The 25,129-nt window shown below is 34.7% G+C and overlaps 3 protein-coding genes across 5 annotated transcripts in view; 1 reads left to right on the plus strand and 2 right to left on the minus strand.

Annotated features, from left to right (window-relative positions):
• Window positions 1–607: 607 nt before the first annotated feature.
• On the plus strand, window positions 608–1,807 carry LOC109537497 (nucleoporin Nup35). Its single transcript, XM_019904270.2, has 2 exons — window positions 608–755; window positions 845–1,807. The coding sequence occupies exon 2, from the start codon at window positions 845–847 to the stop codon at window positions 1,685–1,687; it is 843 nt and encodes a 280-aa protein (XP_019759829.2). The 5' UTR covers window positions 608–755; the 3' UTR covers window positions 1,688–1,807.
• Window positions 1,808–1,970: 163 nt separating this feature from the next.
• On the minus strand, window positions 1,971–3,260 carry LOC109537498 (glucose-induced degradation protein 8 homolog). Its single transcript, XM_019904271.2, has 5 exons — window positions 3,079–3,260; window positions 2,802–2,998; window positions 2,418–2,615; window positions 2,194–2,359; window positions 1,971–2,130 (listed from the first exon to the last, which is right to left on the minus strand). Exons 1-5 carry the CDS (start codon window positions 3,188–3,190, stop codon window positions 2,087–2,089), a joined length of 717 nt encoding a protein of 238 aa, XP_019759830.1. The 5' UTR covers window positions 3,191–3,260; the 3' UTR covers window positions 1,971–2,086.
• A 1,381-nt stretch (window positions 3,261–4,641) lies between these two features.
• LOC109537508 (protein sine oculis) overlaps window positions 4,642–25,129 on the minus strand; it is a 181,996-nt gene continuing 161,508 nt past the window's right edge. For all 3 annotated transcript variants that reach the window (XM_048665098.1, XM_019904281.2, XM_019904282.2), the window contains 4 exons: window positions 24,557–24,754; window positions 15,312–15,552; window positions 13,871–14,132; window positions 4,642–5,469 (listed from right to left, as the gene is read on the minus strand). In XM_048665098.1, the coding sequence (XP_048521055.1) occupies window positions 5,268–5,469; window positions 13,871–14,132; window positions 15,312–15,552; window positions 24,557–24,697 (846 nt within the window). In that variant the 5' untranslated portion in view covers window positions 24,698–24,754 and the 3' untranslated portion in view covers window positions 4,642–5,267. The remainder of the gene's footprint in view (window positions 5,470–13,870; window positions 14,133–15,311; window positions 15,553–24,556; window positions 24,755–25,129) is intronic.

Consider the following 25,129-nt stretch of genomic DNA (forward strand, 5'->3'; position numbering starts at 1 on the left):
CCCCCATAACCCCCCCTCCCTGGATCCGCCCTTGTGTGGAATCTGTGGCGTTTGCTTAAGTAGGAACTTGTTTTGCCGTTAAGTTAGCACAAACTTTTGTTTTATTTGGAAAATGGGCCTGACAAATAAATGTCGCAGCCTCTCTACACCATTAATTATATTTTCTTTGCGGTCTCATAATTATTAAAATTCTCTTGACTAGTTGGTTTAGTCTTTTTAGTCTGCCACTAGGGAGGGCACACTATACATATTATATAATTAATTTTCTTAGCAGTGGTTTTTAGGTATTTCAAAGAAACCAATGGAACAACATGCAATTTATTAATAATGAATTGCGCCTGTTAATACAATATTATTGTATTAATTTGATACTTATTAAATCATCAATCGCATTCAGATTATAGCGAGTCATATATTTATCGCAATTGATAACGAAGAATTTGTTTAAATTGTTACCTCAGGAATCTCGTTTTTCAATATTCATTTAAAATCATGGTTTAAAAAACTGCTTCTTATAAAGAACAGAAACCATGTATAATTTTGACATAGTTTGGGCGTGGTGCTTTGCAACTCATACCAGCCGAGCGAATTTCTGGTCGTGTTTAACCCGTCAAAAGTGTCAATGATAAATAATTATATTCAGTTACTCTGTCACATGTAGTTGTCTTCATCTATGCTCTGTTAGTTATTCACTGGTGCAGTTATTGGTTGGAAAGTTGAAGTCATTTTACGTGTTTAAATCCTAGTTATCAACGGTAAGTAGCTAAATACAATTAAGCTGTTCGGACTATTCCCAACTGCAAGCATTCGAAAAAAACTGCATGATTAAGGTTCTGATTTACAGATGGAACCAATGTGTGTAGGCAGTACACCAAGTCCGGCATCTCCTGCGGTCAATCCCGGTTTTTTGCCTAACTTTTTAATAGAGGATCTTCCTCTTTCAACGCCCCAAAATGGAAATGCTTTACCAGGCCACAAGAAGACTCCCAGTAGTTTTAGAACCAAGTCAAACGCAAAGGAATCGCAAACGTTACGGCAGAAGCTTTTCAGCCAAGCTATGGCAGAAAGCCCCATTCCTTCATCGCAGTCTTTTGAGCCAGTAAATGAAAAAGTTGGCCCCCCGAAGACCAGCTTGTTTGACGCGCTTGATTCCGCCAAACGACCCGTTGCTCCAATTTTGAGCAGTACTGTAGCTCAGAATGAGTCCGGACTGTTTAATGAGACCTTATCGCGAATGCATCCAGAGGAATCATTCTATAGAACTAATAGTTTCAACTCCAGTCGGCAGAATGGGAGTGGAGAACATTGGGTAACCGTATTTGGGTTTCCTTCAAGTGTGCTCAGTCAAGTTCTCTGCGAGTTATCCAATTGTGGGGTTGTAGCAGATAAATATGTCCCTCACCAAGGAAATTGGGTTGATGTCAAATTTAATAACAACAGTGAGGTGTCCCGAGCCTTAGCTCTCAATGGAAAATGCATTAATGCCAATGTGATGATCGGAGTTCAGGTCAGACGTACTAAGGAAAACAAGGAAAATAGCTCGATTTCTACACCTAATAGAGCCAGGTCTTTGAGGTACTCCTTTATATCGCCCCAGCCTTCGAATAGTGTCATTCCCTCGCAAACCGTTCCGCACAAGTCTACTGGAATTGTTAGTAAAGCCATGGAATATGTCTTTGGATGGTAAAACGTGCTATACTTTTAATATACGTGCTTAATTTTAAATGTGCCTTTGCGACTATTTGTGATCATATGTACATGTAGTTATATCGTCTTAGTTAATAAAAATTCTTTATTTTCGCATGGATTAAGCACGTTTTCCCTTTATTTTAGACAAATGAAATGCCGTTTTTGACGTGACATTTATTATATAGTTAATTCTACACATTTTTAAAATAAATATTCAACAATAAAACAATGCCTCAAGTAGTACTCATTGCCTAAACTATTTAGAATAGAAAGTCAATTGATACGTAGTACCAATGGGTTTTATTTATTATATTCACAATCGGGGACAACTTTTACACTAAATTAACAGAGCATTTTTACAGCTTTGAAATGAATCTGTACAGGTTCAATGAGGAATTTAGTCATTTGGAAATTCATCGGGCGCGGGAAAATCATCAAGTGCTGGAAAATGTTGCCCATCAAGTGCTCGTCTATAAATAGACAAAATCGAACATCATTTGGTACCTGAAATAGTCGCACCAGCTAAGTCTGTCATTTTCGGATATTTCACGTTCTTTTTGTTTAGTTTCTCTTGGGCCCAAAGAATTAATTTTAAAAGAGTCGAAATTTTCGGCGCTGTTGATTCCTGATGTTCCATTTTAAGTATTGCCGCATTCACTTCACCCGCCACCTAAAGACCATTAATTCAAAGCAAAAATTGTAAGTTGAGTGCGTTTTCTTTTAATCACCTTCTGTCTATGCGATGGCTCCAACAGATCGCCAAACGGGCTGCTTAAAGGGTCTTCGAACGCAAGAAGTGCAATTGTTCTCTCTAATTCAATCAGTACTGAGTGGTCCTCTTCTCCAGCTTCACTTAAATGGCTCTGAGCAAATGCCAGGGCTTCTTCTATTTTGTTGCTTCGAATTAGCTCGAGTAGATGAAGTTGCTGTTAAAATAAATATATGAATTGAAGCCTCAAAGAGTGAGTAAAATCTCGTTTAAATTGTTAATTGTATTTACGTTTAAAGTTTCCAACCGTGTAGACCGAAAAACAAGTTATTTTTGTTATTGCACATTTGTTTACGCAACTGTTATTGCAACAATAGTACTCGATTTCTTCTGTTATATTTACCCGTAAGCGGAAATATAAATATCTATCATTGTCCAATAGTTCAGAGTGTAGCTGGTTGATTAAAGTGGTGGCTTCCTCAATTCGGCCATTCATAATAGCATCACGAATTCGCATTCTGTCGTCCAGTGAATGTAGGTTATCAGGAGTTGCAATTCCGGATTCCTGTTGAAATTTTTCGGCTGCTTCTTTAAAACCTTCTGAAATATGAAAAAAGTTGCTACAAAAACCGCTTGATTCCTTTGTTTGGACACTTTCAAGCAATTGAACGATTACTTACCCGTCACTAAATAATTCATTATCAATTTGTTCATGTTACTACGTCCTACGTCGTTATCTTCAAGCAACTTAATCCAATCTTCCTTTGTTAAAGCGTCTTGTCTGTCTCCCATCGTACTTTCAACGATTTGTTTATTTTGGTGAGATCTTTGTCAGTAATTGGCGTTTCCAACTGATAGTGACAGATGAAGGTTGGCGGACAAAACTTCAACCGGAATCTAGGCCTGTTGTAAGTGTGACAACATTGCATTAAAGATGGGAGCATTGGGGATTACCAGCAGAATGCTGATCAATTTGTTTAAAAAGTAATGCTCAGTTAACCGAAAAATTAACTTCAATAATGAGCCACAGCTCTCAAAGACTTGTTTGTATATATCGGATGTGTGTTCTATACAAATTTTAATGTCTGTGTTTTATTGAACTGTGTTGCGTCGTTTTCCTCCTATTTTTTTAAATATTTATCCCATGCTAAACAACAGCTTTTTAGTTTGTTTCTTGTCGTTTTACTTATTTAATTATTGTTAATAATTGAAATGTTTTTTTCAACTTTCATGCTACTTACGCTGATCTGCAATACTTATTATTAATACATTTTTAGTTCGTGTTTGTTCCAGTTCTGCAAAGTTCACGCGGACCATAAAGTTATAGTTTTATTTTTCCCGTTTTTTTACTACGCGAAACAGTTTCCTCCTCATACCTTTTCTTAAAAAATTTCCTGATTAGATCGAAGATAATGCGAACAAACGTATGCATAAAAAAATAAAGCATTATCAGAAAAAATCAATGAGGGATATTTTCCTGAAATATCGCATTTTTTCTTTATCTACAGTCCTTTCTTTCATTATCGAATTGCTTTTATAAGAACTTTTTACACTTTTGTATCGATTAATAATTTCAAATTCAGCGTTCACCATAATCGGAATCTATGAATTGTTTGGAAATGCGAAATACGTTGACAGTATATTATTATTATAATTTTAGCATGTATTTTTTTCACAATTTAAGTTGCCATTAACGTTACTTTTAAGCACTCGCGTATTTTTATAAATTTTACACAGAGGGTCCAGCAATAACGAGGTTTACACAAACCGGAAGTTTTTCACTTAAAAATAGTTGCAACTCACAATCAATACTTAATACTCTGTTAAGAGTTCGTATTTCTGCATGACGACCTAAAATTATTTTCAAAAGTCCTAAAAAACCTATTGAATACGTAACGAAAGCTTATTAAGTAATTTTTTTTTCCAAAAAAAAATTAAAGAAATTTAAAATTTTTTTGAAAAAAAAATTATATGAAGGGACTGTTACTCTTCTTCTTGATTGTGTAATGTTTCTTTAATTTTTCAATTAGTGTGAATTAGATAAAGAATTTTGTAAATACTTCACTTCTATAATGTAATGTCACCCAATAAACCTACTCGTATATTTTTGCTTCAATCCGACAAATTTAATTGCCCAATCGGAACTCATGAATATTCATGAGAACTTGTCCTAATATGAACATCAGTTAGTGGCGGGTTTCGTTTTGGCACATTCGTTATATTTCAAATAACACACAAATGAGTTACTTAAAAATCACATTTTATTTACAGCATATAATTATATAAAACATTTTTTTTCAATAACAAAAATTCAATCAACAGGTAAAAATAATAATGGTGCCGAAGTATATTTTAAATATAACGGCTAAAAATGATGAGGGAATATCTTTCAGAATTTTGTAATTTCTAATATAACAACTTAGAAAGTAATGCAGATTTTGTAACCGATCGAACAAGTTTGGGGAGTTTCAAATTAAGTATAATGAAAAAAGAACCGTGGTTGTTCGTATTGTAACAATAAGGAAAGCTAGATGATTCTAACAGCTAACTACTGAGAGTGGTGGGTGCAAAGAATCAGTGATCAGTTTACTTGGTTCTGCGGATTGTATTTAAGTACCTACAAGAGTTAATAACGATGATCACATCAGGAATAGCAGAACTTCAAATAATGTTCATTCCCAATTCGATTAATTAAAAAAATTATTTGCTCTGTTGTCCACTCGTAAAATTGATTAATTCTTCTTCGGGTGGTATTTTATTTGCACATGTGAATGTCTATTTGAGCTTCCGCCACTCCACTCTGGACCAGAATCTAAATGTTACAACTATTACTGTTGTGAATGGTGTCTGTAGGAACTGTTAGCCACTGTCACAATGTTTGATAGTCATGTAGAATTCCACTTGGAGTTTGGTAAAGAGATTGTCCCATTCCGCTCGCACTGAGTGTTGAGTAGGAGTTCTGTTGCGGAGGAACCATCAAGGAAGGATTGTAGGGCGTCATTTTGTGTCCTTCTGATTCGCTTTCTGAGCCACTTGTGTCCATGTGAGGTTTGTCCGACATCGGTTGGTTACTGAAAATTATAAAAAAAATTCTTTTAATCCAGGCGGGAAACAGGAATAATTCAAATTATGCTCGAGGTACTTGTTGCTTGCAATTTTCATAAACCCAACTGGAGCAAAATATTACAATTTAATAGGAAAAGTATAAAAAATGTTGTAAAATATGTCAAAAAACACACTAACTGTTCATAGCATTATGATTTTCGCTCATGGTAAGCACCTTGATTACAGTTATAGAACATAACATTTATTTAAAAAACCGTTAGACATTTAAAAGTAAATTTTAAATAACATTACTCGAAAGTTTCAACAATGATAATTAAAACTATGTATACGAACAGTCCATAATTGGGGTTTGTTGAGGCATGGTTGGAGAGACCTCGTTCTTCCCACTCTTTTTTTGATAGAATCGGGATCATTATCAGTTTCTGCTTAATTGGAAACTTCTTTCTGTTAACTTTTTTCCTTTTTCATATTTTTACTCTTAAAATTATTTGAAAAAATTATACATTTTCAGTAAAGACTGAAACGCAGTTGTTATTTTCCAAATTGCTGTCTGCAGCGATAGTTTTCTTCAAGAAGAACGTAAATTGATGATCTTTTAACCTTTTCTCAGTTTTACGGTTTTTTGTGCATTAAAAGTTTAGGAAAAGAGGCACATTGCAAAAAACTACCTTGCTTAACGCTGTACAAAATACCTCTTGAATGACGTCACAAGGATATGCCATTCGCGTCTGACAAATACTAAACCGATAATTGGAAAATTGGCATTTGCTTGTTAAAAATTGACATTTTATATGCCATCGTTGACATTGAAATTTAAAGCTATCAGAGACTTCAGAGTTTTCAGTGCTCAAAGTTGCGGTCGTTTTCTACTTGGCTCATGGTAAGAAACATTTTTTTCCATTTTTAAATCTGTACTGAAAAATAAGCAAGCAAAAAATGAATGATAAGCAAAACAGGATTAAAAGTTAAAGAGGCGCAGATGTGAAAACGGTATTTTAAAATGCAACGATGGCAATAGAAAATGAAAAAAATATTTTGGAAAACTTGGAACCTTGGAATGTTTTTAACTCAGTTTGAAACAGATAAAATGCTCAAACTGCTACATACTCTAAAGTAAATTTTAATTATGAAAATAAAAATTTAAATAATATTGTTACCTATGAAAAACCTTGCGTTGAAAACATTTCTATAAACCTTACACTTTCCTAGAAGTAATTTTATCAAAAAAATAATAATTTAAATAAATTTAATAAACGTGACGTGACTTTGTACCTTTGTAAATTTGAAACTCAAGTAAGTGTTTCTTTGATAAAATCATCGTACTATAGCCCCAGGAAACACTGGTAAAGGTTTTATTATATTTTAAATATCGTTTCTCTAAAATATGTCGAGTATGAAAGTTGAAGCTGGCACTTATTCTATATTTTCAAGTCTTTTGCTATATTTTTTTACGGGGGGCGTTACCTTTACAGTTCTTTCTAGGACGCCTTATGTATTAATACATTTAAAAATGATGTTAGTATTTAATTTAAATAGGGCTCGAGCTATTGGAATCCAGGAGTCTTTATGTCTTCTGAGCATTTTTCGCAACTTTTGAGGGTTTTCAGATTTCATATTCCCGTTATTCTCGTTATTAGCTACTTAATAGTTTTCCTGCATTTTATTGAAGTTACTTTTTATTAAAGTTCAACGGCTGTTAAACAGTTTGACTGGTTAGCATTTTTTATTCAAAAAATATTTGGCACGTTCCATGTATCTTTTTGCGTTTCACTCTCAGTGTCTAATGTCCGACAATATTGACTCACCAGTCTAAATTTAATCTGAGATTCATATTTTGAAACTGGATCACGCTTATTATTTAGAGGAACAACACCATTATGCTTTTTTTGTCTAGCCGCTTCTCAGTTAACCCACTTTTCGGACTTCAATCTCAGCACTGATTTAGTCTGGGAATCCAACTTGGAAATTTATTTAGTTCTGCTCTCACTCACCTCTGAATTGTTTTGCTTTTTTTATATTTTCTTCAAGTTTTGCTTTATTTTATTTAAAACTCATTATCCAAAGTCTTTGCCATTCTAAAAGCAAATTTGGCTCTACCCAATAAAGAAAAAATACTGAGCAAAACCGATAGGAACAGGAGAGAACAAAACATGTAAATTTATTAATAAAAGTAAAAATCGACCTACTTTTAACATCACATTTGAGCAAAATTTTTGTGCTTCTAAAACTTAAAGGAAAAGTAAATGCAATCCAGCTGTTTAACCAGTTGAACGTTACAAAATATTGAAGAAAAATATCATTCTAATTGATTAATACCTACTGTACGATTAAAATTCTATACAAAGTGAAGAAAGTTGTATTTCGCTTTGAAGAGAAACTTCGCAAAACGATTCAATCCTGCCAAAAAAAATTGTATTGTTGGAAACGTTGCGATTTTCATCGTTTTCTCGTTGTTTGGTATATGAACTTTTGCGCTTGGTCGTTCTGGTTAAAGTATCAAGAATTGAAAGAACCAAATTTATTGTCCAAGTTTCAAATATTGTCCTTAGAAGTTGAAACAATGTTGAATTCGACCAGAACCTGCACTCATTAATTTCCGTTTCTTATAATAATCGAATAATTGCTCAATGATCTCTGCACAAGAAATGTTATATGCAATGAAAATGAATTCAATTAAGTCAAATCAAGGTGAATAGCAGAACACAATGCGTACTTTCTTATCTATCTTGCTGGTAGTTTCCCAGAAAAACACTTGATGCCTCGTTAAGATCTTACTTTTAATTTGCAGCACTTTATGAAATGTATACCGCTGAAGTTTTCATAGTTGCATTTTCATATGAAGACTTTTTTGTTTGTTTGGTTGTATTGTTGGCGCATTTAAAGCTCTCTTCACATTTAATGCAGTTTATTCTTGCCACTGTATTACAATAATGGACTCGAACAGGAAACAATAAGAGCAGACATCCCCTATCGTTACTCCCTAGGGTATCTAATAAAAGTTGTGGGGCTTCCACAGGTAATTTGATCTCTGAATGCGCAACGCCTGTTTACTTTTCACTACTGATTAGTTCAATTAAGGTCGATCACTCCATGGGAAATTCGTGTTTTCATTTAAATTTTTAATAGAAATATCGAATTCATTACAATGTTGAAATGAAAAGGAAATTTTGATGTTTTTATGAAGAATTTAACTTTTCCAAATGCGCAAATTGAGGTCCCCTGGCAACATATCAGGTTTAAGCATATCGTTTAAAATAGAAACGTGGCGATCTATTCTCAGATTCCAGGTCCAGCCTATATCGTCATTCGATACCTCTAAACTAGAAATAGAAACTCGAACACCACGTAAATACCCATGTCAGTTAGGTAGTTTTTAATGCAAATAAATTAGATGATTTCGGAAAATCCCTCATGCTTTTCAAAGTTCCAATCTGCGTTGCCGATGAGAGGAGCCAATAAATTTTAATATTTAAAGCCATGTGGATCTAAAACAATGGCAGTTCAAAGAACTTGAGCCCGTTGGATGGTAAATAGAAAAAGCTTTGGCGGAATTCGGTAAACACATGTGCACCACTTGCTACTCGAATCCCAGGGGTGTCGGAATGTCTGGTCGACAACGAAGAAAAGGTCTTAATAAGTGTTTGTTTAACCGTCAATTTGCTTAAACGCATAAATTTAGGGCCTTCTTTTGCAGTGGCGTGGTCTTTAACGGCTTTAGAAATAGCCAATTTTTTGTTTTAACAACGCAAGAGTCTTTGGATTAAAAACAGTCTAAAGATTTGTAATTTTTTCAGTCAATTCAGTTAATTCAGTTAATAATGTAGTTGAGTATTGTACTGAATAATTTAATGTACATACTTTTTTGTTTCGGAATTTATTAACAAATATGCAGTGTTAAAGTTGAAAATATGCATTTGTGGACATATTTAATAACGTTGAGTGCAAGTTGTACAGTTACATGTTGTACCGATTATAATGATATAAATAATGTATATTGTTATCGAGCAACATTCGCAAAATTTGCACAGTTATTTTTACTTTACGCATCATTTTTATTGTCTGATAAAACGTTCTGTTGTGATGATCAAAAAACAATCAAACATTAGTAATAATCAGTAATAAAAAAAGGATATGTAATGTTAAACTACTCTATTAAAGACCGAAAAGAAACCTATCAAAGTTGCCACTTGAAACAGCTGGTTAATGCAAATGAGAAAATGGTTGCCTTTAAAAAATTTGGAAAAAAGTTGGCAGTGGAAACTGAACAAATAAGGCACAGCATAAAAAAGCGATGTTTGAAAGAACATAGAATACAATTCTGTATAAATGTTGACTACAGCCTACAGCGACTTGTAAGAATCCAGGATGATATTTATGTAGTGAAGAAAATTGCTTTGAAGCATCGGATTTGAAAAACCACATACGATTGATTGCAGATTCTGCTCGCAAATGGGGAGCATTAATTCATTTTCCAATTAAAATATTCTTTCGCTTATTAAGTCTTATAAAACGGTTGTTGCACAATTCACTGAGCAAGTCCCCAAGCTGGCACATGAATTGCAAATTTTCCACTCAAATAATGGAAAAAATGACTCGTAATTGTACCTTTATTGTTTATTTATTATGCTAGAACACATTCGATTGCATTAGCAAACCACAATAGCTTTGAAAGAAATCGATACTTCTCAGCACGGTGTCGGTTTCATTTATAAGAAGTGGCATTGGATGGAGTAATTCGAGCCGTTTCTGGGGTTGCTGGTTTTGGTTAGTTTGAGAAAAATTTTAACAACCTTTTCCTTAATTTACTCGCCTATAGAATTTTATTATTATGTACCGCGCCACCTTTTTAAATAATTGAACGTAGAGAGTTTCGGAACTCATATACACAAGAAAGTGCTCGGGGAAATTAATAGTGGGCGAGCAGTGTCGAATCAAACGGTTTTATGAGACGATTTTGAACACATGGGATCACCAAAATTTTCTTAAAATCTGACTAAAATATATTTTTTGCTTTAGAAGTTCAGAAGGTTTACCTGCAGAACTGTAGGTTATGACACCTAAAATGTTTGAAATACAGTAGGTATAGCGTAAAGGACCCCGCGATATCCAAACTTAACACTTAGTAATTTTTTCTTATGGGCTGCTGGGTTTGTCAGCTCATCACCGAACAATGTTCGATTAAGGTTAACTGAAAATATAAAGGCGTCGGTCGAGTGTCTCCTGCTGTTTTTTTTATTTAAATAGCGACTTTATTCATTCCAGCAACCATAAGTTGATGATTGAACTTTGTATTTTTGGTATGAATTTTCTTAATCATTTGATCATTTTTTTCGCATTCGCACTACTTTAAATATCATATTCACGCGTTGTGTCAACTTTTTCGTCACTTTTTCTTTCACTTTCTTCTTTTCTTCTTTTTTCTTTTTCGTCGTTTTTGTGTCACATTTTCGATCGTTTTTGTGAATAACCATTTTAGCTTGCGAGTAAGTTTTATGCGTAATGTATCAAACATTATCGAGACCAAATCTGGTCGGGGCTACAAAGGATTATGAATGAATTTTACATATTGGATACGAAGATATTCAAGTTTTCCCAATTGCAAATTACCAGTCAACAAACAGAGGAATGTTTCATCTGGCTAATAAATTTAAAATCCCGATTTGTTAATAAAAAGAGCGTATCATCTAAAAAAGCATGAAATTAAATCGCAAAACACATAAGAAAACAATACTTTAAGACAGAAATGATGTAAAAACTGGGTCTTCGAAGAAAAATGCAAACAACTCGGGGAAGATAAAGTAAGCCATAACGAAAAATGATTCATCATCATTCATTCATGATCAGAAAATGCTTGTGACCTCTGAACATTTTTTAATCCCTCTCATCGAATAGAATCGAATAGAATCATCGCTTCGAATAGAATTAGAAGAATTATTTCGGAAAATAGCGGTTCGGAAGGAGTCTTAGACGTTCTTATGCGATTTTCTTTGCTTTTTCATAATCTGCGGCCTTCAGGCAAAATAAGTATTAATTTTTTGAACTGTGGATACTGGATAATTGACGATTTGTCTTTTGGCAGGAATTTTTTGCTTTTTTGTTTGCTTTCTGGCAAGACTTGTCTGGAGCTTGAATAGGTATATTGAGTGATTGGCTTTGTCCAAAATTGGCAAATTACCTGTACGGGATGGCTGATGGAAGAATCGCCCTGTACAAAGCCGCAGACGAAGAACATTCTGAAACCCTATATTGTTTGCAGCAAACGGGGGAGTTGCCGCTCGGTTCGGTATCAGGTTTCGCCAAAACAACGAAGCCTGTTCAAACATCCTCTCTTAGCAGCAGCGTCGGGCCACCGCACTTCTATCCGCCCTCCGCCATCAGTGCGACCGATTGTGCAAACAAAGACCTACTTTATGCCCATGGCTTTTTTCGCTTTTTGCTCGAAAATGCACTAAGAGAAGGCTGCTCAAGAGCCAGATATTTGGAAACACCCAAACCAACGTTTCAATACAATGCTTTGATTTCTTGCGAATGTTCTTCATCGTCTTCTTCTCGTGTGTCATCAACAGAGTATCTTTTTTCATCCGTGTCTCTTGCAGAAGTACTCATTTTATTGGGGTCATTTTTGCTGGTTTTGATTTTGCCGATGTTTGTTGTCGTGTGTTTTTGTGTTTCATAAAATTGTTGCAGTATCGACTTTTTTCAACTAGTTTACAACACTTGTGTGCATTTTTCGTTAATTTCTCAGAAAAATGCCTCCCAACTGTTTAAATCAGCATCGGCTGTGAATGATACATTGTTATTCTTCTCAAAGAAGTGATAATTGCTTGCTAAGTGGCTGACATATCTGTTGGTCTCTAGCCAATATTATTTCCATAGATTTGCTAACATTTTTCTTTTTAATTATTTTTTTATTTAGACTTTATTTGGACTTTTTCCAGTACGTTTACAGTGAATAAGTTCACATACTTAACTTAACTTAACTTAATTAATATATTGATGCCTAAATGTTCCAGACATTTGTATGCATCATCCAAATGAAAATTATTTCCAAGAATTACGACATACCCCCTAAGTCTTAATTTAATTGAAATATACCTAAAACTAATTTAATCTATTTAATTTAAACGAAGAGAAAGATACATGAAATAACCAAAACAAAACTTTACACATAGTTTACTTAAATTAATTTTACCATCACCCAGAAGCAACATCCCCAAAAACCATAAAAAAAAATCAAATTTGTCTATATTTTGAAAAATAWATTTTCTGCAGCCCCTACTAAAATTTCTAATCTTATTCAYCCCTTTCAAGTTATTCGGTAGGACATTATAGAATTTAGGAGCCAAATAATCGTTTAAGATTTGATACCAATTGCTATAAATCTYTATGCAACTGATGTAGCAAATACAGKGTGTACAGAAGACGATCTTTTATTAAYAAAAAATGTCTGGCTCCTCTGCTATTGATGGTCAGTTTTTCAAAAAATGTATCTTTTTCGAAACATCGGGAGAATGGTACGATGTGTTTTAGTGAAACTCGCTGTGAATTTGTTYTKWTGTAAGACTCAYATTTTGATGAAACAATCGAGTTCAGCCGTTTTGGACAAGTGGTGAATTCTTGAGTGCCGTGGTACAAAAACTACCAGAACTTTTTAGTTGGAGGATGAAATCAACTCATTTTTTTTCGGTTGATGCACTAATCATTTGTTCACAATTTTGTGCTCTTTGTAAAATCTTGTAGCATTCATAGTTTTTGCGGAAAAAAATGTCTGTTTTCTAGTAACTTAGCAATGTTGTTTCTTGGCTATTTGGTTCTCAGCCAGTCCAGAAGCTTTTAAGCAAGATCTACCGTGTCTTTGTTTGAAGAATCTTGCATTTTAAAGGGTTAAAGCACCAAAAGACGGATTGAGACCACCGTGGACGGATGGGTCTGACCTCTCAATTTCATTGAGCACCAGCTCGTAGAACGTCGAAGGGACTCGCTCACCCGTTTCAGAAGGAGTCCGGTTTCACCTGCGGGCTGCCTTCGTCGTCAAGAAACCCGATATCCGTAAAGAGGCCCGGGCGCTGCGGTGTTAGAAACCGTAGCAGGACCAACTTTTATAAATATTTCAAACAGACCAGGCTGAAAAAGTGGGACCCGCCTTCGGAGCTCAGCAAATTAGTCTGTCCGATCCGAATCAAAAGACGGAAGAACTTCAAGAACTAAAGATTGGACGGCAGAAGAGTGGAGGAAACCCGTCTGGCACCAAAAAGGTTCCTCTTCCTAAGCCAGTTCAATTAGCTGACTCCCACTGCATTCGGGTGATGGTTTTATTTTGTCTATGATTTGGGTCGAATTCGCTACTTTTTTCAGAGTTGTGTAATTCTGTGGTTCTTCTATTTGCGTTTCTTCTAAATTGCTCACCTGTCTTTATGTTCAGCAGCCCGATCTCGTTGTCTTCGATTCTTGAACCAATTGGATACTTGTGTGGTAGTCAGTCCGGTAGCTTCTGCTAGTTCCCGTTTCTCCCTAGGGCTGGGATATGGATTGTGTGAGTACCAGTCTCGCAATACGCTTCTGGATTTTTCCTTAAAACAATAACTAGTCTCTTCGCCGTCCCAAATTGTCCGTGGCAAGGGGAATTTTCGTCGCACTCTGTATTTTCCTACCGCACCTAACGGCCTCCCTAAAATATGAAAATTTATTCTATAGAATACATTAATCTTTCCTTTTTATTGGGAAAATTTGCTTGAAGATTTTGCAATGAATTGATATAAATATCGTAATATGCTCCTCTTTTTACTCATTAAATAATGATTTATTAAGTCCTCAGGTAATATTATACAAAATCCAAACTTAAAAAACACTACTTTTATTAGGGATTTGCTCTAGTTCTGATTCATCATACATTTTCGTCGAAGCTATTCAGTTTTCCTTTATGAATTGAAATATAATTCACAGAAAACGACTCTAATTTTGATCTACTATTGCAAATGCAAATATTAAAACTGAAAATCCATGTAAAATCGCCGTCCTAATTAAGGCAAAAGATCCAAATAAGATCGAGTTGGTTTTTGCCTTTTCCGGCTTCAGACTGCCTGAGGCCTGAAAAGGGACACACAAGCTCGAACCGTACAGGAAAGTTGAATATTGGTTGTGAGAAATTCATGATGCCAATTTTGAAATAAAACAAGAAACATTTAATTAACGGGAAAGACATTTAACAAATTAATTTGCTTTCATTCATGCAATGCTCAATAAGTCCTTTCTTGGGACGGGAAACTAAAAACATAAAAATAGCAAAAGGTACTTAAAACTAACATTGTGGCAAAAATATCAGAAGTAACCAACTGGACCGATGAAAGAACGCAATAATAAAGAATTTCGACTTTCAGCAGATAAAATATAAACATGCATATGAACAAGATAATTATGCGCCAATCAACCGTTTATCCAAGTTCATATTCGTTATGCTTAACAGGCAAAACATATTTTAAATTTGCTTACTACACAACGTGTTGCAAACATACTTTTGTATTAAAAGAATTTAAACAATTTAATCATAAGTTACTCCCAACATTCTGACCGTCCTTGAAATCGCTGAAAAGAAATAAATTGTATAGAACATTTTTGGGGACATAAAGAAAAACCAATTTGAAGCTTTTTCGCCAATTGCTCTGAACTTAACATAGTTGAGCACTAAACCTGTGAAATTTAGGATTCATACACAACAAACAGTTCAGCATTCATCATCTACGGAAAATATTTGGATTAAATCAGTGTTTTGAGTTACTTTTTGAATATTTTTCGTAGCCTTTTTGAGGAAAGGAATAGGTTTGGGTCAAATCTTGTTTAATGAACCTACCTCTAAGCCTTTCAGCTTCAATGTAATGCGCTTTGAGCCATAAGGCTTGGAGTTTGGCATGATTGTGTGGACTAAACTGATGTCCTTCTAGTATTTTGTACAGTTCTTTGAAGTTTCCTCTATGGAACGCTACAATGGCTTTGGCCTTCAGTACGGATTCGTTATTGTGTAGTTTATCACATGCAGGTAATGACCATAGGAATCTACCCAGTCGTTCTACGTTGCCTGCCTGCTGTAGAACCTGCAACATCAATAAAACTTCATTTGCAATTCGGTTTCACTTAGACATTTCTTCATATGAGTGAAGCATATTTAAAGTGGATATATATCTATAACAAATTTCGTTTTGTTCCAGTTGTTTTCGGTTGATTTCTAAGTAAAATGAGCATGATTAATATGGTCCAGGTCCAATCGGTATCCGCTTTTTTTCGATCGATCTGTAAGTAATTTCGTGTATGCAAAAAAAGATCCAACAGATCAACAATTATTCAAGTCAATTCATACAAGGCCATTTCGATTATTATAGAATGGATCATCGAATGTTTGCAAATGTGTCCACGAGCGTCAGCTCAATCATAGAGCTTTGTCGTATGACTCACATTTAAAGGGACTTGAGCTCACATTTTAAAAATGAATAAATAAATAGACAAATCGTGATTTGTCCGGAAAGTCGATCGGAGCGCATTAATGGCCTATATTTGGATCAGTTTTCGGTTTATAATCAATTATAATTTCAAGTTCTGGAATTGCAGTTGAATRCAATGGTTTATCATGAAAGRGSACCAKTWAARAKKAAWTTGTTTWMATTACRAATAWRWWTTMAAAATGTTGCTGCCYCTGAGTGCAAAAATGTGTTTTTTTCGCCAAKGSASCAAGGCTTAACTWATTYCCTTTAATAWTTGCTGGAAAGTACGGAAAAAAACATTCATACAATTTGAGTTGATTTCTCTTCGAGAAATCTTCCAACAGTCTAGCTGCAGAGTCAAGACCGTCTGGATAYGCGAAATCTACGGYGCAAATATTGTTCACTAGAAGAAAATTCATTCTTCAGAAGAAGTTGAAGTGTAGTTGTTAGAAAAAGTTAAAGTGGACGCACCAGAACCACTGATTCTGAAGAATTTGATGGAAACAGTTGAACGGTTTTGCAAAGATTTTCCTGGATTTTCGAAGAAACTTCGTACAAAAGCAATCGTTAGAAGAAAGGTTTCATCTCTGCAATTTTATCAAATTTCCTTTAACATTAAAGTTCGATGAGACCTGGGTTGGCCGTATTGAAAAAACTGGAAACTGTGCTCAATTCATTAAATTTCGGCCATATTTACATTTGGCACTCGGTATAAAGCCGTAAAGAAAATCGAAACTCAGATAAGAAAACTGCAAATTCCATTACTATCGAACTTTAATGGATATGAGTAAGTCGATATCACCGTCTCGGGACTAAAATGTAATGTGACGAATGAATTATCGGTTGAAGAACAATGCCCATGTTGGATTGAGTCATTCGGAAGCCATAAAGAGTTGATTATCTATCGTTGTGTTTCAATTCCATCTCGGTGCATGTGTATTGCGTTTTGAGCAAAAAGCGGGACTTTAGACGAAAAATCGCCGAGACACCATAGCTTACGCGAGCAACCCACCAGTTGATATAATGCGCGTGACAAGCTCAGCTCGCAGTAAAATATCAGGTGAAAAATTACGAGAAAAACATTACAGAAATGCCTAATGGTCAGAATAACACCCACGGAGAACACCGATATACCTCAACATCCAGGGTCGGTGGTAATACGAGATTAATTCCCCGCCAAAGCCGAACTGGGCAATGATAAATGGGAGCCGTGCATGTGCTTGAGCTTGGACTTGACGTGGGTGATACAACTTGCTGATTTAGTCGCGGTTATTCTTCTTTTTGCCAATGATCTGGCCATGCTTATCACGAATTATGCCAACTATGTGCACACTGTTCCCAAAAAGAATTGCTTCAAAAGTCTACCCCAAAGGAGACCTGGACCTTTGAAATCATAGAATCATAGAAACTGCTGGTCACCCACTCGAATTATGTGGTAAATTCTATCGGATAAAAAACCTTTTGAGACTTAGCTTTACATTAGTCTATTCGTTGGATTTATGATCGAAGCAAACATTTCGAATCCGCTCAAAATGGCGGTTCAATGCGTGCAAAATCCTTATAATTAGGCTTGGATAATACTGTGTCTGAAGACTCTGTGTGTTCATGTGCCGCGACACTTGCCTTACGACGCGGCACTTAACATACACTTTAATCTCATTGAAGAATGCAGACTTCGGATTGCAGTGCGTAAAGGCCACGCGCAGTTAGCATATGGTTGCTGACCATTTCGGCAAGGATTATTGACGTTATAAAGCCGCACGAACGAAAGTGGTCAAAACTGTCAAACTTGTCTACTGATTACTGATTACTGATTCCACTGAGGAAATTTTACATGTGGGTTTTTTGAGCTCAATCGATTCCTTTCGACGCAAGAAGGTCGCAAATATCCTGTAAAATGATGTAAAATTTAAGATATTTTGAGAACATTTTAATTTTTTCAAAAAATCGACCCCCACCCTTGGGGAAGTTTCGACCAAAAATCAAAATTTTACATGCGGGTTTTTTGAGCTCAATCGAATACTTTCGGTATAAGAAGGACACAAAGATGCATTTATAAAGTGTTCAGTCAGAGTCAAACACGACGTTGCTTTTTTGGCAGTCTCTCAGGCCCCATTTGTGCCACAGAATTAGTTTTGGCATCGTTGGATAGAGAATTGAAAATTTGATTTAGTCATCACCACATGAGTGAGGAAATGCAAGTGGTTTCGACCCAGAAAGAGAAATCTGAATGTCAGACACTTCGGTGCAAAAATTATGAAAAATTTTCCTGTTTTCCGTCCCGTTTTTACTCATTTCTCGAAAGCAAAATGATCCAGAGGGCTCATCTTTACATCATTACAGAGAGCACTAAATGGCCTTTTTCGAAAGTGAACCATCAATAAAGAAATGTTGGCAGTTTTCATAAAAAAGTCTTGGTTTCAAGAAGTTTTAGATTTGCGTGTTTTTTTTGAGTTGCAAAATTGACTCAAACACGACGTTGCTTTTTTCGAAGTTTCTCAAAAACCATTCGAGTCACAGAATTCGTTTTGGCATCGTTGGATAGAGAATTGAAAATTCGAGATTCAGTTGTAACAAAGTGAGTGAGGAAATTCGAGTGGTTTTGACCCAGAAAGCGAAAATTGAATATCAGACACTTAGGTGCAAAGATTATGAAACATTTTCCTGTTTTCCGTCCCGTTTTTACTCATTTCTCGAAAGCAAAATGAGAGCAGTAAATGGCACTTTTTCGAAAGTGAACCATCAATAAGGAAATGTTGGCAGTTTCACTGAGTCACGAGTCAATAATAAGGAAGAAATCGTCGGCTAAACATCGTGAACGCTCAAAGATCGCTTAAAATCTGCCTAAAATATCGATTATTTCGGATCTGAAACTTCTAGCATGTTTTCGAATGAGTTCGATGCATTCCTCGCGTCCGTGAGCTGAAAATGATGTAAAATTTAAGACGTTTTGAGAAAATATAAATTTTTACAAAAAATCGATCCCCACCCTTTGAAAAATTTCGGCCAAAAATCAAAATTTCACATGCGGTCTTTTGAGCTCAATCGATTTATTTCGACGTAGGAAGATCACAAATATGCATTTATAAAGTGTTTGGGTCAATAATGAGGAAGAAATCGTCGGCTAAAGATCGTGAACGTTCAAAAATCCCTTAAAATGTGCCGAAAATGTCGATTATTTCGGATCTGAAACTTCCACCATGTCTTTCAATGAGTGCGACGCATTCCTCGCGTCCGTGAGCTGAAAATGACGTAAAATTTCAGACATTTTGAGAAAATTTAATTTTTTTCAAAAAATCGACCCCTACCCTTAGAAAAATTTCAGCCAAAAATCAAAATTCCACATGCGTGGTTTTTGAGCTCAATCGATTCCTTTCGATGTAAGAAGGTCACAAATATGCATTTATAAAGCATTTGGGTCAATAATAAGGAAGAAATCGTCCGTTAAAGATCGTGAAAGATCGAAAAACGCGTAAAATGTGCCGAAAATGTCTATTATTTTTGATCTAAAACTTCTAGCATGTTTTTCAATGAGTGCGACGCATTCCTCGCGTCCGTGAGCTGAAAATGATGTAAAATTTAAGACACTTTGAGAAAATTTTTATTTTTCCAAAAAATCGACCCCCACCCTTGAAAAAATTTCGACCAAGAATCAAAATTTAACATGCGTGTTTTTTGAGCTGAATCGATTCGTTTCGACGTAAGAAGGACACAAATATGCACTTAAAAAGTGTTTGGGTCAATAATAAGGAAGAAATCGTCGGCTAAAGATCGTGAACGCAAAAAAATCGCCGAAAATGTCGATTATTTCGGATCTGAAACTTCTAGCATGTTTTTCAATTATTTCGACGCATTTCTCGCGTCCGTGACCTGAAAATGATGTAAAATTTAAGGCGTTTTGAGAAAATTCTCATTTTTTCAAAAAATCGACCGACTGAAAACTGAGTTATTTCAATAGTTTTTCAATTTTCCAAACCGAAGTAGAAAAATATATTCGAAGTACCTACGATAATATAACTTTTGGTAGCTACTGCCTATTGATAAAATCTATTTTCCTAGTACGCAAAAAATGTCCATAAAAAATCTTTCTGTCTATTATTTCGTTTCCGAAAAGGTGTTAAAATGTACATATTTTTTTGCACTTTACGGCTTCAGCCTTATAGACGCAAAAATAAGTAAATTTAACATTTTCTGAGAAACGCAAACTTTCGAGTTTTTCGTGGAAAGAGTGAAAATCTCATGGAAAAGTTCACGCAAGCATTTGAGTCGTTTCAAACCCTGTGTATAATAAAATCGCGTAACCAAATAATTTGTAAAGTAAACATCATTTATCCCAGCAAGGCCAAATTTTGCCGCACTTTGAAAAAGGTGACAAAACAAAGCTGTTGGGGTTCTGTTTTTCTTTGGGACAGCTAATTTTAGATGCGGGATGCTTATAAACCCATGTTTTTCCTGAAAATGTGTTTTGTCTCCAAAGCTGTCGATATGCGTGACTCTAGAGTGGGGTAATCTTGTGTTTAATAAAGTTACATGATAATAAACGGTATTAAATAAACACATGGTAAAAGAGAAATTAAGGGGAAAGAGTCCATCCACACAGAACTGAGCTTCAGATCAGAAGTTCTTAATAGTTCTTGTCTTGAGTTCATTTTGAGCAGGACAACTGATTTTTTCTTGGCGGCATTATCGACGTTTTTGTTTTTGAAGAAAAATGATGGCTACTATTTATATGTAGATGCAACATGACTAAATACCCATTTTCAATATGTGCTACTTGCAGTTAAAATCGCAGTACTTTCAACCCTTGACACACGGCTGCCTTTTCAAATTGAAAGAACAGATCAATAAAAATGAGAATAAAATAAATATCAGTAAAAAAACAGAAAACTATAACTAATAGAAAACTAACAGAAATCTATAAGCAAATGAATCAACTTTGTTGATATTTAGAAATTGAGATGTGACTTGTCCTAAAAATTAATAAACGATATTAACAATGTGGCCTTTTATGCCTACCATTATTTTTTTGAGTTACAGCTGTGTCATCGTTATGAGTTACACTCGTAAAACACCGAGTGCACAGAAAGATCGGGTTACACGAAAAACATAGGCAGGAAGCATTGCCCATATAAACAAAAATAACATACTCGAAACGACCCCATTAGCATCCGTATTTATTTAACTTTTCTGCTTCGAGGCTTTATTGGAAAATTCTTATAAACGTTTTGGTTGTAAATACTAGACAATTTATATAGACGGTACTGCTTAATGGTTAAGTTGGTTTACGATTTTCTCATCAATAACATTTAGTATTAGTACTGATTATATCTTGAGAGGTGAAGCACCTGCCATTCTTTTCTGTTGAAGGTTTGTAGATTAATTTTTCGAAGGCTTGTTGAAGTCAACATTAATTTACTACTGTGGATGCCAATTGTTCAAATTTTGTACTATTAGTTAGTGTCCTCCCGCTCATCTTCAGAAAATTTCCAGCAATTCCTCAAAATAATAGAGTTCAAAGTTATAAATGTAGTCAGTTTTGATGGTTTTTCACAAAAATGGCATAATATGTTGCAACTGCACCTGGACTTTGACTTATCTCGGCTTTTTACAATCCATACTTGGGTCTTTATCTAAGAATCATTCGCCTGTTTTAACTGGTATCAGGTTAAAAGATTTTAATGAACACATTCTACCTTACACATTAAACGTTGATATATTTATCGCATAACACACGATAATGTATTAATGCGATCTATTTAATCGTTACATGCTAATCTATCATGCAGTTGTATATTTATCAAATTCACCATCGATCAAAGTGCTGCCAATTTCAAGTATTTTCAAAGTTTATATATTAATTAACGCTAATCTAATCGAAATGCATTTTGCATATCCGGGGAATTTTATACGTATTAATTAGACTTTCAATAGCCTCATTAGTTCTAGGTAGTTTATACTGCGTTTCATCTAAATATGATTTTTGTGTTCGTTCACCTAATTAATGTAGTTTGCCACAATTTTTCTAAGAAAACAATTATTTCGTAAAACTTGTAACTGTAATTTATGATTGGTTTGAGAACTTTCATCAATCTGCTTCCACTCAATCACTGTTGACCTGATAAAACCCATTTAAGATCTCGTTTGGCATTTGATTGATACACCTTGTATAAATTGCTCTGTCTGGTCAAATATCTTACGTATTACTAATTAATAGTCTGTAAAGAGTCAACACTTTACAATTTATGGTTCCTGATAAGCACAATCTGACCGAAATGTCCTTTTTGTTAACCAGATATTTTCAATCCCAGACAGCAAACGTTGCTCTTTGGCAGGCGATTTTTATTATTTATTTTTATTACTTTTAAAATGTATACAATTGCTCAGCATAAATTAGTCATTTTGAAGAAACTCTAAAGTTACTTTTTGGGGCTTATTTGGCCAGATTGTATTAAAACTGATCCCAAGTTACTATCAACTATCAAGTAGCAGAATATGAACAGAAAAACCTTCACCGCTAATCTGGTCTCAAGCCAGTCTGATGATGTTATTTTATCTGTCCGTGTTATATACAGGTTGTCAAAAAACTTGATAAACTGATTATTTAGAAGATGCTATCAAATGATTCCAACTTTAATTTCCTAACTTCCACTTTGTTGGAAATTCGCGTTCTATTTAAAAAAAAACTTCGTAACTTTTATTTAGATTCTTTTCAGAGGGCGCCCTAATCCATAAAATTTTCTAGTTTTTCCATCAAGTTCAGGTGTACTTAGTTCAAGATGCACGCGAAGCAATAATTTGAATATTTAATTGATTAAGGTGTTAATAGCGTCGAAAGCAAAGCTTAAGCAAAAGTGTGCTTTTTTTGCGTAGAACAGGAATCTGCGAAAAAGTGGGAGTTGGGCGAACGATTCATTCTGGTATCATTTGACGGCTTCTTCCAAATGATCAGATTCGCGTTTGTTTAAATGCGGCTTTAGTGTGTTTTTGCAGATATTGAAAATATTTCTTAGTTTTTGTATATTTTTGAATATTGCCTTATCAAATATATGCGATTGCTATAATTTTCTGGAATTCATTTGAATATTTGCTCTTTTGTTTTGAGCTTTTATTGCTGTAATAACTTCTTCTTTGGCTACTTCTGAACCATTTTCGAAGAAACGCTTCGAGTGCCTGAGGGTCGTCGACGAAAATTGTTTAGTCTCGTTTTCTTCCACTCTTTACTCGTTTAATTCGAACAATTTTTCTATGATTTGCAAATTTATTTGCGCGTTTTAGACAGATTTGGGACAATTTATTAGTCGAATATGAAGTTAATTTTAATCGATTTTCCCAGATAAATTTCCGATAAACAAATGTGTGGTTTGATAAAGCATTATCAAACAAACCTTACCAATAATCATTTTTTAAATGAGTCATTGCATTTTTTTTTCTTATTTCAATGGTCTGATAATATGCACTGAATCTTTCCGAGATAAGGCGATACTCAATAATTCCAAAAGTTTATGGAATAGTTCATAATATTTATATTGGCGCAGGAAAATGTATGACAAACGAATTTGAATATGCTGCATCTTACATTTTTAACAGATCGAAATTTCGATTCAGCGTTTGTTCAATAAATTTAAGGCAAATATCTTTAAATATTTATATTTTGGCAAAATAATTTGGTTTTGCGGATTGATCATGCTTTGAAATATTTTCCTGGTTCCCTGAGTCTTCAGTTTACTTCTTCTGAGGTAAGGAATGGAATGAGCAGATAATATAAAAAAGTCAAAGAACCCGATGGATTTTCCATTTTTTTATTTTAAATTAAAAATAAACGTATTTATTAGCATATTACATTATAAAATATGTAATGCATTTGATAGGTTTTGCTCTCGCGACTCATTTCTAAAATAATCAATTATTTTCCACTTATACATGATGAAAACGTTTCCAAAGAAGAATTTATATGAAAATATCTGCTGCTTTCGGAAATAATTGACAAAATCATTTTCGTTTGCTGCAAATGTTGCAATTTTATGACACTAAAAACTTCCTAAATTAAACTCTAGCGGAGTTAAGGAGGATTTAATAATTGACGTATTTGCCGTAAGAGTTTCATGTATGGGAGAAGCAAGAGAAGCCGGAAGAAGACCTCTTCAACCCATCGACTTCTTATGGCAAGTGGCCGATTGCTAATTTGCATCACAAATTGGGAATTTAATAATAACCGGTGAGTTCTGAAAACATTCGAGTTCTCAAGAATGCCACTAAATTTAGTGTTTAGTAGTTTACAAAAATTGAGATGGCGATAGGATGGACGCTCGAAGAAAACGACAGTGTAACTTAATTAAATTTATTTATAAAACATCAATATTTCCAACATTAAATGGGCAACTCTGCGTCTATCTAAAAGACTTTATTTCGCATGCATCAAATTGGTTTACAAAATTTAGAATTTAAATATACACTTAATAAAAAGATATAAATACAAAGAAGATTTGAAAATTCTAGTTAACTGTAGTATGGAAAATTTTCGGAACGTGGGAGTGTTATTATTTATGTTTTTCGCGATTTAAAAATTAATTTTTCGTCGGCGTAGGAGAAAAACAAAATTAATGACATAATTATAACTTACCTCACACACGCAAGCCACTTGCTCCTGCGTAAAGCCAAAACTCGGTAGGGGGCTGTGGCGCGTTGGCGGCGGAGAAAAAGAGGGCGTGGTGCCCGACACCGAGCCGGGGGCGGCACCGTAACCCATGCCAGCCGACAACATCGCACTCGGGGGCGGCAGAATCTTTCAACCCTCGGTCATTGCTTTCGATTGGACGCACTGTGGAAATTATTCAAAAAATTTAGAATCTACTTATCAAAAACAATTTAAAATATATTTTATTACACGTGTGAGTTAGGCATGACACGTATACAGGGTGGTTCATTCACTGTGGCAATTTCGAACATGCTGAAAATGTGCTCAAGAAAAAGAGGAACCGTTGCCATATTTTAATTTTTGTTGAATTCGCGAAGGGTTGAAAAATTTCCAAAATACAGGGTGGTTAACTTTTATAGTTGCAAATAAACTAGGTTATGCATACTTTCAGATAAAACGCATTTAGTATTTCTTCAATTACGTATAATTTGAACTTGGGCGCCAATCCCGACCAATTTTTATATTTTAATAGTAGCAGTAATATAATAAAAAATATGA

Source organism: Dendroctonus ponderosae, unplaced genomic scaffold, assembly GCF_020466585.1.
Source record: "Dendroctonus ponderosae isolate FM_Combo_2020 unplaced genomic scaffold, Dpon_F_20191213v2 Dpon_F_20191213_3, whole genome shotgun sequence".
NCBI classification, from domain to species: domain Eukaryota; kingdom Metazoa; phylum Arthropoda; class Insecta; order Coleoptera; family Curculionidae; genus Dendroctonus; species Dendroctonus ponderosae.

Coding starts and splice junctions, on each gene's coding strand:
- LOC109537497 (XM_019904270.2), top strand. CDS start 845: ATGGAACCAATGTGTGTAGGCAGTACACCAAGTCCGGCATCTCCTGCG.
- LOC109537498 (XM_019904271.2), bottom strand. CDS start 3,190: ATGGGAGACAGACAAGACGCTTTAACAAAGGAAGATTGGATTAAGTTG. Junction 2,999..3,078: donor AATGAATTATTTAGTGACGG/GTAAGTAATCGT, acceptor TTCATATTTCAG/AAGGTTTTAAAGAAGCAGCC. Junction 2,131..2,193: donor AGCTGGTGCGACTATTTCAG/GTACCAAATGAT, acceptor AACATTTTCCAG/CACTTGATGATTTTCCCGCG.